The sequence below is a fragment of the Sminthopsis crassicaudata genome, chromosome 5 (genome assembly GCF_048593235.1).
Source record: "Sminthopsis crassicaudata isolate SCR6 chromosome 5, ASM4859323v1, whole genome shotgun sequence".
In the NCBI taxonomy this organism is placed as follows: domain Eukaryota; kingdom Metazoa; phylum Chordata; class Mammalia; order Dasyuromorphia; family Dasyuridae; genus Sminthopsis; species Sminthopsis crassicaudata.
The window spans coordinates 16739069-16755867 of NC_133621.1; the positions used below are offsets into that span (position 1 = coordinate 16739069).

Sequence of the window (16799 nt, forward strand, 5' to 3'; positions counted from 1 at the left end):
GCCAGAAATCAAACAAAAATCAAGACAACGATGCTTTTTTTTCCTGAGGCAATGGGGTTCAGTGACTTGCCCAGGGTCACTCAGCCAGGAAGGACAAGGAGTCCTCAGCCACACCTTGACTCTATTCAGATGTTAAAGGGGGATGGGAGAGAAAGCCCTGTACAAAGGAAGCGCTCCAGAGCTCTGGAACAAGGATCCAGACAATCAAGTCAAGGGACGGTGCAAGTGTCTGCTGCCTTCGACCGCCTGTGGTCAGTGAAGAAGTGGACAGGGCAGCGGGTCTGGAGCCAGGAAAACCTGACTTCAAATCTGCCTTCATGATGTCCTAGCGGGGCAAATCACCTAACCTCTGTTTGCCTCATCTGGAAAATGGGCATAAACGTAGCATATAGCTGTATACCTCCCAGAGTTGCTGTGAGTTCAAATGAGGTCATAATTGTAAAGCACTGAGCAGAATGTCTGGCACACAGTAGGTGCTTTATGGATGCTAGCTACCATCATCATCACCATCTTCATCACCATCTGGCCCAGGGGCGTTTATATCATTCACAACACTCTAGTCAACTGCCCTGCGCCCACCCCCCAAACCTGCCCCTTTGCACATATTCCTCAGAGCCCCGATCACGGCACTCCCGCTTCCCCGAGGGCCACGCCCACTGAGTGCTCCACAGACTGGGCCTCCACTCCTGGACCTCCTGCACTCCCCAGGGTGGGGAATGGCCGGCCCACGGCCCAGGAAGTCCTTTGCTCAGGCAGCCGCAGGTGAGGAGGAGCTGGGCTGCTCCGGCACCGCCTCCCTCCCCCTCCCCCCCCCTGGGGCCTGAAAGTTGGCAGTGATGTTATAACTGTCCCCATGGCCCTTGAAGAGCAGAGCCCCTCCCCCCCTCCAGACCCCGCCCTCTCCCTGTGGGCCGCGCTTGTGGTCTCCCCTCTAAGACGGGTCATCTCACTCTGCCTCAGCGACCGGCACAGTTCTAGGCACAGAGCAAGGGCTGAATAAATGCCCTTCCCCTTTCGTTCAATTATTTGAGCAAAGAATGGATGATGAGACATGACACGGTCCTCCCGGAGAGAGAAGGGGGCGCTGCGAGCCGGTGACCAGTCAGAGCCGGTCAGCGTCGGTCCGTCTGCTAGAAGACGGGGGCAGCTGGGTAGTGCAGCGGGCCGGCCCTGGGCCTGCCCTCGGGGAGTCTCCTCTCTCTGAATCTGGCCCTGACACTGACTGCGGGACCCTGAGCGAGTCACTCATCAGTCTGCCTCAGTTTCCTCATCTGTAAAAGGAGCCGGAGACAGAAACAGCAAATCATCTGAGTAACGTTACCAAGAAAACCCCCCATGGAGATTCCAATAAAGAGACTTAACATGTCCAGAAAACATGGGACCCTCTCCCAAGGACGGCCTTGCTAGGAAGAGCAAAGCATGATGGGAGGGGGTGGACCAACTGCCTAAGATGGGCTCCTCGGCAGGAGGGGCAGAGGGCCCTGAGCACAGCCCATGCCAGGAGCAGACAGTCCGGAGCCAGGGCAGTCAGCCGGGAATCCCGGGCGAGGGCAGCTGTTCCCCCACCCCCCAACGCTAACCGCCACTTCCTCTCCGCTCGCCGCCCCCAGTTTTGGTGGGTGCCTTTTTTGGGCCAATGATCTCACTGAGGTGGGGAATTCCCTGTGTGGAAACTTCCTCCACTGCGGCAGGGACTTGCCCCGGAGGCATCAAAGGCCTTCCTGACTCCGGGCCCTTGCTCCCCCTACCCCAGGGCCTCTCACTTCCATCCCTCCTAGGGCCAAACGCCCAGCCGTACACCCGAACCGCCTGGAAGGCACAAGCCCAAGAGTGACCTCCTCTGAGGCCCTTCCCCATCGCCCTCCCGCTAGCTCCTCCCCTCAATCACCTTTTCTCCATTTTGCACAGACTGGCACACGTACAGATGGACTTCTCCCACTAGACCGTAAGCTCTTTTTTCCCTCATAGATGATTTGGAATCAGTAAAATTGGCGTTAAATCATAGATCCAAGCTGTGTGACCCTGAACCAAGCCCTTAATCTCTCTCTCTCTACCTCAGTTTTGCTCTCTGTAAAATGGGGATGATAATAGCATCTCTTCAGAGTAGCATTGTGAGGATATCTGCGAAGGAGTTCATACAGGTCAGCTATTCTTACTCCAGGGCATTTAATAAACTGAACTGGAAAAGACCCCAGAGATCGCCGAGTCCAGCTTCCTCGCCTACAAGAAGAAGCTGAGCTCTAAAGACAGGAGTAACTTGGCCGGCGTCATCATGGGGGTGAGAGCAAGAAAGAAAAAATCCATCCAGACCCTGCCCTGTGTCCCGACGCCCCCAAGGGGCCCTTGTTCATCCCACCAGAAAGCTGCAGGAATAACCGAGACAGTTTCCACTCTTAGGGGGCTTTGTAGTTCCCAAGCCCTTTCCCAAGAGCCGGGCTGTCGGGGCGTAGGACAAAGACCACCCCACTGAGTAGGTTCTGAAGGACTGAAGCATTTATTAGGCACTTACTATGTGCAGAGCAGTGCCGGGGACACAAGTGGAGGGTGAGATCATGCCCGCTCTCCAGGGGCTCAGTCTGATGGGGGACACAACCCATAGGGAAGCAAGGAGGAAAAATCCCATAGTCCTTATGGGCGGCAACAAAGCAGATCAAGTCACTTCTCTAATTCCCGCTGATTTCTTTCCGATGCAGGGACCCTGGACAGGGCCACCAGCAACAAGGACTTCCCTTTCTGGGCCTGCAGGAGTAGGTGGCAGGGGCCCTATCAGGGCAGGGGGTGATGGGCCAGAAGCACTACTACTCCTAAAGTTCTGGGGGCCTCCTTCGGGGCCATGCCGTAGCCTCCCCTTTGGAGACCCCAGTTCTGAGGGTCCTAAAAATAACAGAATAAGCTGGAGCAAGGAAGGGGAAAGCTAGCCAGGGGAGCTAGCCTCGGAGGCCCGGTGAGGGCCTGGTTACTCAGAGCTCCAGCAATAATTCGAGAACTCCAAGAAAGAGCCTCGTTCCCTCCTCCCAGTGAAAGTCACTTGGAGCAAGAGTGAGAGGAAACAGGAGGAAGGTCCGGCTGTGGCTGAGGGTGACTCCAGGGCCGAAGCCACATGGACGACCCTCAAAATCCCAGCCTCCAGCTGACCAGCTTGGCCACTGTCTGTCTGCCAGGTTGGCCTCCTTTCTGGAGCTGGGCCGGAACCTGGCCAGCCGCTGTGCACTTCTCACCAGAACCCCAGTGTCCCCGAAGCCCCATGGGCTTCCTGCTTTTAACCAATGCAAGAAAGCGGGGCCTGAGTGAGAAAGATCAGAAGTCTTCCCAGGTCTCATTCATTAAGGTCGCTCTACTCCCTTGCAGCCCTCCCCCCCAGACACAGGTCCCTTTCCGGAGAACGTCGCCCAGGCGAGTCAATGGGGTAGAAAGGTTTGTGCAAATGAGCGTAATCGATACAGGAACTGGCAGAGCAGAACTGAACAATCCCAGAGTCAGCCGAGGACACGGAGACAGAGGCCTTCGGTAATGGGCGGCTGGGGGCCGCCATCAGAGCAGCCTGGCTGCAGGGGCCTCCCTTTCCTTTGGTCCAGAAGGTAACCTCGTTTTCCCCCAGACCTCTGATAATGTCTGAGCCGGGGAGTTTCAGATTGTAGGCATCCGGCCCAAGAGATGGGCAAAGAGGGGCCCACATCATCTGAGGTGAACCAGGCGGGACCCAGAGCAGGCTGGGCAACTCCCGCCTGGGCGGGCCCCTCGGGAAGGGTTCCCTCCTGTGCCCTGGGTAGGAGCAGAAGGCACCGAACTCTTCCTCAAGCCACTGCCCCTCCAGAAGAGCCAACTTCTGGTGTGAGGAGAGACGGGCTGTTAAGCCGTGAATGGCCTCCTGATCACGGGGCCAGACCACACGGACCTTGAGAGGGGTGGTCTCCTTGGCCTACCAACATTCCATACAAAGTCTATCAATCCATCAATCAACAAGCTGTCATAGAATTCTGGACACTGTGTGATGTACTGGAAGGGAAGAGAAAGGGTACAAGCATTTATTAAGTGCTTACTATGTGTCAACAAACTGAGGGGAAACCAAGGCAAACAGGTAACGTGACTTGACCAGGGTCACACTGTTAGGTCTTGACTCTAAGCCCAGGTCTCTGCCCACTGCCCCCCCAGCATCCTTTCCCTGAGGATACAGGGACAAAGTACAAACCAATCTTGCCTCCAAGGAGTCTGCATCCTCCTGGGGAAATCCAGGGTGCAAACGTGGAGGTCACACACAGAGGTAGGGACGAGGGCAGGTAAGGCTCTGTGGCGCACCTGGGCTTGCTCTGGAGTAACTGAGGGGGGTTAGGAGATGGAGGTAAGGGGCGGTTCAGGCTCTATAGCAGTGGACCTCAAACTTTTTAAACAGGGGCCAGTTTCCTGTCCCTCAGACTGTGGGGGGGCCGGACTGTAGTAAAAACAAAAGCTCACCCTCTGTCTCCGCCCTCAGCCCATTTGCCATAACCCGGCGGGCCGCATAAACGTCCTCAGCGGCCGCATCTGGCCCGTGGGCCGTAGTTTGAGAACCCCTGCTCTGTAGGAAGGATGGCCTATGCTGAGGCAGGAGATGGGGAATGGAGCTGCCCCAGAGACAAAGCGCAGCCTGCACTGGGCTGGACGCTCACGCCCCAAGGCAATGGGGGATACAATTCCCTTTGCCTTCCTAGACCCAGCCCTCACAATGGCACCTCTTTATTTCTCAGGCCAGAGATCCCAGGCCTTTCAGTGTTGTTTTTCTTAACACCCCTGGGTCACTGTATGTTATTCTAGTTCTGTTCACTCTAATCGATTCAGACACTCCCCCCCGGCTTCCACGAATTCTCCAGTCCCCATTTCTTCAAGGTCAATGATTGTATTGTACAACACTCACACACCAGCCCACCAATGGGAGCCCACTTTGTTCCCAGTGGTCCCTGACAGACACAGTGCAGCCATGATTGTTTTGTTACACGCGGAGCTTGCTCTGACCTTCTTTGGCTGTGAATCCAGCAGAGGGATCTCTGCGCTAAAGGCCGAGAGCTCCCTGAGGAAGATTTCTTTTACATCTGTCTTTCTCCAGTTTCCCAGATGCCTCTGATGGATGCAGACACCCTGGCAAGTGCAGGAGAGGACGTGGAATATGAGTGTCCCCCTAGGAGGGAGCAGCGGGAGGAGACGGCGGAGCCTCAGCCACTCTCCTTCAGCTGGGTCCTTATTCCCCAAACTGGCCCGGGAGGAGATGCTCCTGGGAAACTCGGCTGCTGTCCCACAGAAGCTGTGGCTGATCGGTCCAGGGCTCAGGGGACAGCTGGGAGCAGCTCGTTACCGCCCGTGCGTGACCGGCGGGTCCCATTGGGGGGAACTCCCCTCACACTGTCTCCTTCTTGGTTTCCAAGTCCAGTCAGCTGACAAGAAGATGGCCCGCTCTCCATATTATACACCTGTATTTTCTAACCGGCTGATTTTCAGCCCAATTCACTGGAAAAACAGAGACAACAATGAAAGACCCTGCCCTCAAGGAGCTTCCCTTCCCGGAAGGGAAGTGCGCCACAGCCCTGAGACAGAAACACCATTCCTGACATGCAGTAGGTGCTTAATAAATGTTTATGGAACTGAATGAATTGGGGGGGGGGGAGCACAGGTACCAAGAAGGGTTTGTTCAGGAGCTAGAGCCAGAGCTGAGTTTGAAAGAAGCCATCCGGTGTGGCGGGAGGCAGGGTGGTGCGGGGGAAGGACACAGACTTGGAATGTCAAGAAAGCCAGGACTGTGGCTTGCTCCCTGGCTCACCTGACTTACCTTCTCACCCCTTGTGCCTCAGTTTCTCCATCTGTAAAATGGACCAAGGGTCTTTCCAGCCCTTAGTTTCAGGTGACCCTAAGAGAGCATGTTGGCTGCCTGGACTGCAATGTAGACTTTTCTGTGCTGTTCTCAGCTTTGACCCCAAGTCTCCGTGCTGTTGTCTCAGATTTAAACTGAAGCTGTTCGCCCCCCCGCCTGGTGTGCTTCCCAAGGTTGGAACAAGCACTACTTTGTAAAAACAAACCCCTGCAAAACATGGAGAACTGTCGGGCCATGTCAGCGGGCTAATTAAGTCAGGGAGCCCAATTATCTACTCCTTCAGAAGCAGACCCCAGGGAAAGGATTAAAAGGCCTTGTTCTCAAGTACCACTAAATTGACCAGAAACTCAAAGAAGAAATTTCAAGCTATAAAAGGGGATCAGTTAAACGCGGGGTCCGTCTCAGAGAGAGGAGAGCCTATGGGGGCTGTCTGGGGAGCTGGGGATCAGTTTCTCCACAAAGATAAAAGAAGGACCCCTTTTGTGCTAAACAAGGAGAGCAGGGATAATTCGTGCAAAAAGGGCAGAGCAATTAAGTCAGTAACTAATAAATGTTTATGAGGTACTTACTCTAAGCCAGAGCTGTGCAAAACAGAAAGGATCCCGAGCAAGGCAAAAGCCAGGCTGCCCTCACAGAGATTACATTCAGATGGGGAAATGACATGTGAAAAGAGGGCTGAAAGCTGGAGGGGCTGGTGGAGGGGAAGCTACCCAGCAATTTGCGGCATTCACTTACATACTGCTTTGCTTAGTGATTTTAAGAACGGTCCAAAAGCTTCTCCCAAGGGCCCAGGGGCTCCTTGATCCCCGAGAGGTTAAAGGAACCAGAAGCGGGACGGGCCGGGTGAGAAAGGCGTCCGCCCTTCCCACACCTTGTCGCTTCTACTCTTCCAACTCCTGAGACTGGGATTCTCTCTTTCTTGCTTCCCTAAGGCTGATTCCACGAGGTTCCGGAGCCATTGCTCGATCTCTGGCCACCAGACCCAATGATTCTGGAGGGAAAAGTGAGCAGGAGACCTTGCACAGCCCTTCCTTCCTTCAGTCCGATCCACTTACATGCCATGGCGCGAGAGCGTGGCCTCCTAAAAGCTTTTATCTGCTAAGTCATGGTTACCCACCTAAAGATGGGGGCCGCCTTCTCTGGGGACTGGTGACTCTTCCCCTAGGGCAGCCGAGCGCACTTTTCCTGACATCAAGCGTAAATGCTTCTCTAAGTACTTCCCGCACCCCCTGCCTTCTGGGGCCAGGCCAAACGGGAACCTTCTGGCACTCGAGAGCCCCCCAAGAACCTGAAGCCTGGTGCTGTTCTGCAGCCCAAACTTCCCCATTTCCATCAACCACCCCGATGAGGCTTCCCCCTATCTAAACTACTCCCCACTCCCCTACCCAACGGATCAACGTCCTCCCCAACTGAGCCCTGAACAGCTCATACATCCCGTCTGAGGCGGAGCACGGCACGAGTATCGGCTCTTTGTGCTTGGAAGTCATCCCGCTCAAATCCAAGATCACTACCTTGTCCAGGCCTTTGTCCCCTTACAAGTGGGCCTCGGGGCCACTATAACCCTCAGATTGTCTTCAGTCAAGCCGCTCTTACATTACACTCCCACCATTCTCATCTGTGAGACTGACCGAAGCCAAAGAAATGACTTGACGTTTGTCCTGAAGGAAATGAATTCCCTGGTTAGATTTATGCCAGGGTTCTAAACTGTCAGGTCTTTCAGATGTTTACTTGGTCACCCAGTGTCACGGGTTACTCCGTCAGCCACACGAGACTGGGAACAGCAACAACAAAGCCGTTCTCCCCTCACCGGAGATTCGGGCTGGGCCTGCAGGCCTGTTAGTCACAGGTTCTCTTAGCCCTCAGGACTCAGCCTTGCCTCCTTGGCAGATTATCAGGGAAGGTTTCAGGGATGTCGGCGGCACATGGAGGAACGCTTTGTTTGTCAGAAGCCGCATCCCTGCCCTCCCCCCATCTGTCTGTTCACTTTCAAGGGCAACAAGTACACGCTAAGGGGCAGCTCAAGGGGGAGATGCTAAAGCTCAGAAACATGAAGACCCCGATGAGTGGGGACTTAACGGGCTGCGGAATGATGCGCGGCCGGGAGATGGAACTTTATAACCACAATTTCCTGACCGGATGAACTCTTAGACAGACAGAGCGAAGCCCAACCCCCCAGCGACGAGACCTTTGAAACCGAGCCCCGCGCAGCAAGCCCAACATCCCAGAGGGACCCCCCACATCTCGGGGGCCTCCCCAGCATCTCTCTGGGAGACTGGAGCAAACCGGAGTTTGCCATCAATACCTGCTTCAGTGGGGAAAACCTTCTGGGCCTGCACCAGGACCGAAGAGTCGGGGTTGACGTGGTGAGCCAGAAAGAGAAACACAGCTGCTGAAAAGGCTTCTTAGGAAGTGATTTCCAGTCAGAAAAAGGAATTACAAAGCAGTCTTCATGGAAATATCATCAGCTCATAGGAGCTGGAACACATGCACACACACAATCTCATTGCCAAGTTTACCTAGTTGGGAAGTACACTGGTTAAGGGTGTTGAAAATGACTCAGGAAGACACGAGTTCAAATCCACCCTCAGACACTTTCTAGCTGTGACCCTGAACGAGGCACTTACCCTGTATACCTCGGACTGCTCACCTGTAAAATGGGCATAAGGATAGCACTTACCTCCCAGGGCGTAAGGATCAAATGAGACAATACCTGCCAAGTGCTCAGGCAAACTCCCCTGCACTGTATAGGTGTGGTTACTATTATTATCCATGACATAGGAAAGTACAGGGTCGGTGGGCTAATGGTGTGGAGGGAGAAAGGACGGACCACAGGTTTAATTAACTAGATTTCTATGCAAAGCAGAGTATTATGGGAGAATCCTTTGAAAGTCATGGGGAAAAGACAATAGTAAAATATGTATTCTAATAAAAGACTGGTCATTGACTTGCTTGGCTTTGTTTATCTGTTTGGTTTTTAGGTTTTTTTTTTTCCCATTCTGTAAAAGATATAAAAGATGGGAAACGGAGTTCAACAATGCAAACTCTAGATTCATATCCTGGTCTTGTCACTTATGATCTCTGTAACTTTAGGCAAAAATCATTCAACTTCTTTGTGACTCAGTTTCCCCAACTATCAAAAATGAGGAGGTTGAATTACATGCCCTCTATGAGCCTTTAAAGTTTAAATCTATCTTAAAATGCATTCATAAAACATTTTCATTTTTTTAAAAAGAAAATAATGTGCTGTACATCATAGGTCACAGTCAATGAGATAGCACGGGATGAATTTGGTACCGTCCCAACTATTGTTCTGTGCTACAGCTGGACAGACTCTGAATGTATCACGTATCATCCCATTCTCCAACACCCCAGTCCTTGATTGTCATTCTGAAGGTGGTTCTGCATGTATTTATTTCTATTGCTCCAAGAGCCAATCCGTTTTTGATTATTCAAACTGTGGGCAATTTATAGCAAATTCCGAATGCCAGCCTGCTCCCTTTGGCATCTGGCATCTTTACAGGCAGCCTTCCCTGCCATTAGAGAGGGCACCCTCTGGGAACATAAGCTATAACACTCTTATGAAGGTCAATCTGCTGGAAAGAAAAAAATATATAATTTTTTCAAGACAATAGGCCTTATTTTTGGATGATCCAGTATTTATGCTGTCTACATGCTGCTTCTTTCTATTAGTAAAGATAATTAAGAACTGAATAGCTACATCTATTTATCACTATTTACTTTTGGAAATGGAGACTTATAGATGTCAATAAATGACGGCATGTTACCAGCCAAAGCCAGCATCATTTCATTCATTTAACGAGACTGCATTAAGAACCCACTAGTGTCAGAGACACTAGTGGAAGAGAATAATACAAAGGCAAAAATAAAATGGCTCCTGTCTTTGAGGAATTTACTTTCTCTTTGGGAAAACGCGAACCAAAATAAATAATAAATATGAAATAGATATGGATGAAAAACAATCACCAAGGGTGGAGGTATCTACCGAGGGAGAAAACCAGGGTTCCTGGAGAGGAGCTGGTGAGCTGAGTTTCGAAGCTGGCAAGGGATTCTGCAAGTTGAAGGGTATGAGCCCCCATGGAGGTCAGATCATGCCGTCAGGCAAATAGATGGTAAGTGAAACAATCATAGAAAAGACCCTTTGGGGAACATGTAAACGTGAGAAAGGAGGCAGGCCGGGTGAGGAAAGAGAACAAGAGCTAAATAAACCCTGTGTGGCCTACTGGAAAGTGTGGCGAATTTCAAGAAATCCATCTACAAATGGAGGCAGTTGGACTAATTCACTTTAAAGGTCTCCGCCATTCCTGATTCTAGCATCCTGGGATTCAGGGGAACTCAGAGTTATCTAGAAATCTGTATTCTAAAGGAATCTTCCCCTAGGCCTCCCGCCTTGCAGGGAGGAGCCCCAGCTCCGGACAATGCAAGGGTGTGGTGGCCAGTAGGGGACTGCGGTCATCTGCATGTGCAAGACTGAAGCCTCCAGCAGTTATTCTCAGCTCCTGGAGTCCAAGAGAATAGACATTTTTGGAGAGGGAGTGTGCCCCAGTAATAGTACTGGGTATAACTAGTTAGCATGTATACAGCATTTGAATGTTTGCAAAAGGGTCTTGTAATGTTCTGTTTTGTTCTGTTATTTCATTTGAACTTTGCAGCAATCCTGGGAAGTAAGCGCTATTATTATCATCCCCATTTTACAGATGAGGCAACTGAGGCACACAGTGACTAAATGGCTTGCGCACTAAAAGTCGTTGAAGCTGACTCCAGATCCTCAAGTTCTTAGTCTATAGCCCTGCACACAAGAAACACTGCTCAACTCCTACTTTTGAAGACAATCACATGTATGTATATATGTATGTACGTATGTATATAACATATGCATAATAAATACAAAATAATATGCAATAGAGAGAACAGGAGCAGGAGCAGGAGCAGGAGCAGGAGCGCCCTAACTCCTGGGAGCATCAGAAAAAGCTTCACATAAGAACTACAAGGCATTTGCTAGAAAGCCATCTTTGCTGGAAGCCTTCCCCAATCCCTCTTAATTTCCTACTTCTCCTCTTTTGCATATATGTGTTTGCAGTTGTCTCTCTCATTGAGGAAGGGCCTGCTGTTTATTTTTCGTATCCCTGTCCCTAAGCACAGGGCCTAGTACATGACAGATATGTGACCTCAGGCAAATCACTTTATCTTTCTCAACCTCGGTTTCCTCATCTATAACACGGGATAATAATTTTTGTTGTTAATTATTTTCACTCCCGTGAGACTCTCCAGGCCCCATTTTGGGGGTTTTCTTGGCAAAGACACTGGAGTACTTGCCATTTCCTTCTCCAGCTCATCTGACAGACGAGGAAACTGAGGAGAACAGCAGTAAGTGCTTTGCCCACTTCCAGGTACTCTGAGAACTCTAAAGCATCACAGACGGGTCAGTCACAAGGATGGTTACTCGTCCCCAGTACGGTGAGGATGCAGCCTCGCTAGCCACGCACCCGGAGCTGGCGGGAGCTGACCCCAAACCGTCCTGCAGCTAAAGCAGACTTGGACTATTTCTACAAACAGAAACGCCGTGGCCTTCAAGGACCAATTCAAGCCATTTTACATAAATACACGTGAAGGGCACCGAGGTTTGAAGCTTCCCGGGCCGCTCTGCTCTGCCCCACACACTGGTTCGCCGCAGCTAGCGTGGGGGGCCGGTCATCTCACAGCCCCTTGGAAACCGAGCTTCCAGCTGAACAAACCAGCACGGGCTGGGAAGGAAACGCTCCCTTGTCTCCGTCTAAAGGGGCAGCTCACCCGGCCCTCTTCCCTTACAGACAGCAAAGAGCTTTTCTTCCCAGGCCCAGAACTGCCGAATCGCGGAGGGATCTTGGGCCCCTCTCACTGGGAACCGATTCAGGGTTTAAAAGATGAGAACTCTCTCACAGACACACGGAATAGGATGTGGCCTAGCTCTCTGGGGTCTGGGAGTTCTGAGTTCCAATCCCGACACCTTCCAGCTGTACGATCCTGGCCAGGGCTCCCAGGCGGCTTTCAGGACTAGCAGGGCCAGACAAGGTGCTGGTTGGTAATAATGGAGGAGGTGTCCACACCAGGAGCTCTTTATGAAGATAAAAGTATAGCTCGGGACAAAAAACAAATCGAAACAATTTCTAAACAATGTGACTATTTGGAAGACTAACTGGTATTTATAAAGCATTTGAATGGAGATAAGTTGCTTTATGTCCACAATCCTGACAACTTAAAATCCCATCCTAGGAGGCAGTGGTTGTCTCACTGTTTTAGAGACAAAGAGAAGAGGTTAAGGCTTCTTAATGACGTTTATATCATCGTATGCGGGAGGCAAACTCCACAAACAGCCATCTCCAAGGTCCAGCTCTTTTACTATTATTTTCTCAACAAGTGATGTTGTCAACATGTTGAAGACAGCTCATTTTTACCGTTAATAACTGGGCCATCATCCTTCAAATATTAATTATTATAATTTAACTAATTGATATCAATCATTCTTAATTACTGGCCTGCTAGAGGTAATTGTTTTCTTCAAGAAACTACATTTGAAACCCAACTTTTGACACCGCCGCAGTTTTTAAATGCATTTAAAAACCTCAGTGCTGCTGTGAACCAAAGAGGCAGCTGGGGAGGACAGCGGAGGAAGCCTGGACCCGGAGTCGGGAAGACCAGAACTTAAATGCAGACTCAGGTACTTAAAGCTGTAGGACCTTGTCACAAAGCCTCAGCCTCAAAAGGGGAATAATACCAGCATCTACTTCCTGGGGTTGTTGCAAGGACCAAAGGAGATAATAATTATAAAGTGCTTAGTACACTGTAAGCTGTATATAAACGTTAGCTATTATTATTAAGGAGGAAGCTAGATGACTCAGTGGATAGAGCTCTGGGCTCAGAGGTGGGAGTTCAAATCTGACCTCAGATACTACCCAGCTGTGTGACCCTGGACAAGTCATTTTACCCAGTTTGCCTCAGTTTCCTCATCTGTAAAATGAGCTGGAGAAGGAAATGCAAACCACTCTAGGATCTCCACCAAGAAAACCCGATGGACAGTGTAGCATGCCGTGTATACACAATGTGTAGTTCATGACTAAACTTTATCATTATTAAAAACAGAAATGGAAAACCCTCTGCCAAATACCTTTTTAAAGACAAATATGTTTCTAATACTCAAAGAAGGAAGGAAGAAAGCAGAGAGTGTGCATTATTTTTGCCCTTAAGTTCCCAGCATCTAGTATCTAACATACATAAGTGGGCATCTTAGTGAACATGCATTGACTGACTGACTGATAAATCTCATTAATGAACAGTGATACAATTTTTAAAAAAATCTTGCAAAGAGACCATAGAAATACAGTCAGATCATAACTCATTATGATTAAGTTAGATTCCTAACTGGAGTATAGGCAAGCACTTATTAAACACCTACTATGTGCCAGTTACTAAGTGCATTACAAATATTATCTCATTAGATCCTCACAACCTGGGAGGGAGGTACTGTTACTATCTCCATTTTACAGATGAGGAATCTTGGGTAAATATAAATCAAATAACTTTCCCAGCTAGTAAATGTCTGAGGCCATATTTGAACTCAGTTCTTCCTGACCCAGTGCTCTATCTACTACATTACCTAGATGACTTTGGAGATTCAAAGACAGTTCAAAATTAGAAAAACAATTCAAATAAATTAGTAAAATAAACAACAAAGATGGCAATAACTAAATGGGCAAAATAGCTGCATAAAAAACCTTTAAAATTCAATATACGTTTATATTACAAATCCTAAAAAAGCACTGGTTAGCATAGAAAGGTCCTTCTTTAATGATATCAAAAGTATAGAAAGTGGGGCAGCTAGGTGGCGCAGTGGATAGAGCACCAGCCCTGAAGTCAGGAGGACCTGAGTTCAAATCCGGTCTCAGATACTTAATACTTCCTGGCTGTGTGACCCTAGGCAAGTCACTTAGCCCCAATTGCCTCAGGAAAAATAAAAATTATAGAAAATATTTAAAACTGAGAGTTAGCATTGCTTGTAGTAGAAAAACACTAAAAGATTTTCAAGTACAAACAGGGGTAAAGTAGGGATACCCCTCTTCAGTGTCATTTGAGATAGTTCTAGAAATGCTAGCTATAGAAAGAAGAGAACAAACTATAACTTATGAACCTTGGCAAAGAACACAAAACTAGCCTTATTTGCAAAAAAGCATGATGATGAACTCAGAAAGCCTCAGAGATTCGTGAAGAAATTGAGATTAATACCAGTGATATGGTTTCAGAATACAAAATGATTCCCTAGAATTCATCAGCATTTCTATAGAATGCTCACAAACACTAGGAAGAAATAATGAGAAGAGAAATTCCGTTCCACTTCAGTACAAAAGAATAAAATCCCAGAATCTCACATTGAGAAGGACCACGGGGGAGATACGGTCCAACTATAGCTATTCAGGAATCCTCTTTACGACATTTCCAACGAAGAGAAATAATAAGTTTTTGGTGGAAGCCTCTGACGGAAGGAAGTCCATACCTCCTGAGGTGGATGATACCACTTTTGAACAGATCTAATCATCAGAAAGTTTCTCTTTGTATTGAGCTAAATTTATCTTCTTGCAATTATTTCCCCACATGAGCAGAGTGTTGTGTTAGGGACACAACGACAAAATGGAAAAGACAAAAGAAAACCCCAACGATCTCAACTCTCAGGGAACATCCTGGAGAGGACAAGAAATGTGTCTACATGAAATAGAAGGGACGGGAAAGGGAAGAAAAAGGCCAGAGGTAAAAGATGCTGAGTTCATAGAACAGGAAGTAGGCCAGAATGTCTGGAAAGAGTAATACAAGACGAGTTTAGCCAGATTTTAAAGGGCTTTAACTGAAAAGCTGGGGGCTTATTTCCTGTCTCAAGTGAACAAGTAAGTATTCATTGATTTTTCTTGAGCAGAAGAACACCACTGGGAGATTTATGCTGTAGGAAAATAACACCAGTAAATGTGTGGAGGGCATATTGGAGAGGGAATGACTGGGAGCCGGGGTCCAGGAAAGAAGGACAGTGGGAAAGAGCCGCATATGGGAGATATTGTGGAGATAAAATCGATCCCACTTGGCAACTGATTGGTAATGGAAGCTGCGGAGAGAAAAGAGCTAAGGATGACGATACTGAGATGATGAATCCGTGCTAACTGCAAGAATGGCGGCGCTCCTGAGAGAATTATGTGGCGTCCCCGCCGGGCAAGCTTTCTAAGCAAAACATCCAGGAGAGAGGGAAAGGGAAGAGAAAGCTTAATTAAAGGAAAGAGTAGCATTTAATTCAGAAAAAATCAAAAGTTTGCGGTTGGTTTGTTTGATTTAAATACCATAAAAGAGAAAGAAATAGCAGGATGTGAACTAAAAATATGCCTTCAAACAAAAGTCATCCTTGTCCTGGGTGATTTCAGAAAGGCCCGGAATGGGCCCTAAGTGGAACGCTGCCCTTACCCGGTAGTTGTTCATGATCTCGGTTAACCATGGCTTCACCGACTTGAACCAATCTGCCCACATGTGCTTTTCCACTTCAGAACCATCATGAAAAGTCAAGTTGCCCACGTGGATGGCTCTTCTCACTTCTGGCTTTGACAGAAAATCCCCAAAATATTTTTCTTCTTCTGGTTCCTGAATATAAAGGGAAAACAGTAAGTGTACCAGCTTTTGTGTCAGATTGCTCTCTACCTAATAATAGTAATAATAATAATAATAATTCCCTCAAACATTGACTGGACACTACATCTAAGGCATTCTGTTGGGCAGAGGGGACACAGGGGAGGCTTACATACTATCAGCTTACACGTGCACACGGATAAGCAAAGGAAACAAAAGGCATTAGTGTCTTTTGGAGTAGTTAGGTGGCACATAGTGCCCGCAGGGCTGGACCTGAAGTCAAGAAGATTGTTTTCTCAGTTCCGATCTAGCCTCAGACACTTCCTAGCCATGTGACCCTGGACAAGTCACTTAACCCAGTTTGTCTCAATTTCCCCATCTGTAAAATGGGCTAGAGAAGGACATTGTGAACCACTCCAGCACCTTTGTGAAGAACACCCCAAATGGAGTCACATCAGACACGACTGAAGCAACTAAACAACGACAGGGAAGACCCTAAGTCTAGAAGAGGGAACAGAGAGGAAAGGCCTCGTATTGGAGGTGGTATCTGGGTTCAGTTAGAAGAAAGTGATGGATTCTAAATCGAAGTGCGGAAGAAAGGCCTTCCAGGCAGAGGGGAGACTTAGGCAAAGGCTCTGGGGGTTGGGATGCCCTTTGTAAGGAGCCCCAAGAGGGCCGGTCTGGCCGGACTTCAGAGTCCATGAGAAGAAATAATGTAAGTGTAAGAGAGAGGGTGCAGACACAGGTGGGTCTCCCCCGATTCCAAACCCAGCTCCCTTTCTAACACACAACCTTTGTTAAAAGTCTTAAGTGTGCAAAACGACCATTTGTAGCTCTAACGATGAAGGAAGTCATTACCTGACACTGTAAAAAGTTAAAATAATTAGAACATCCTGTAGAATTCTGGAAGTACGAAGGATAACTTGTTAAGTCACCGTTCAGCAGGCTATCAAAAATCTAGGGAGAGAAGAGAAGAATCGGTGAAACACGTGCAGGTCAGAGGGACAAACTCTTCGTCCCCTAACGTGCCGTAATGGAGGAGCCTCGGTCCCTGGGAGACTAAGGCAGGCCCTCCTCCTTCACGCTGACTGAATGACCCTCGCCTGACTCCTTAAGCCACAAGGGAATGCTGTTCTGCCAGCACTCGGGCTACCAGAGTCCCCTTGGGGCCTTCTGCCATCGAGGCAAGTTAAAAACCAGCCTCCGAGTCAGGGAGAAAAGATCCCGAAAGGATGCACGTATCCCATAGACATGACAGGAGTGTGCGTGTGGTAGCCCGCTTCCCTACTGTTAAACCATGGGGAGGTGG

At 48.9% G+C, this 16799-nt stretch overlaps 1 protein-coding gene across 1 annotated transcript in view; it reads right to left on the reverse strand.

Annotated features, from left to right (window-relative positions):
• CPVL (carboxypeptidase vitellogenic like) overlaps positions 1-16799 on the reverse strand; it is a 92388-nt gene that overhangs the window by 30222 nt on the left and 45367 nt on the right. Inside the window, exons 10-11 of the mRNA XM_074272222.1 lie at positions 16349-16447; positions 15332-15505 (exon numbers count right to left, since the gene is read on the reverse strand). Of these exons, the coding sequence (XP_074128323.1) occupies positions 15332-15505; positions 16349-16447 (273 nt within the window). The remainder of the gene's footprint in view (positions 1-15331; positions 15506-16348; positions 16448-16799) is intronic.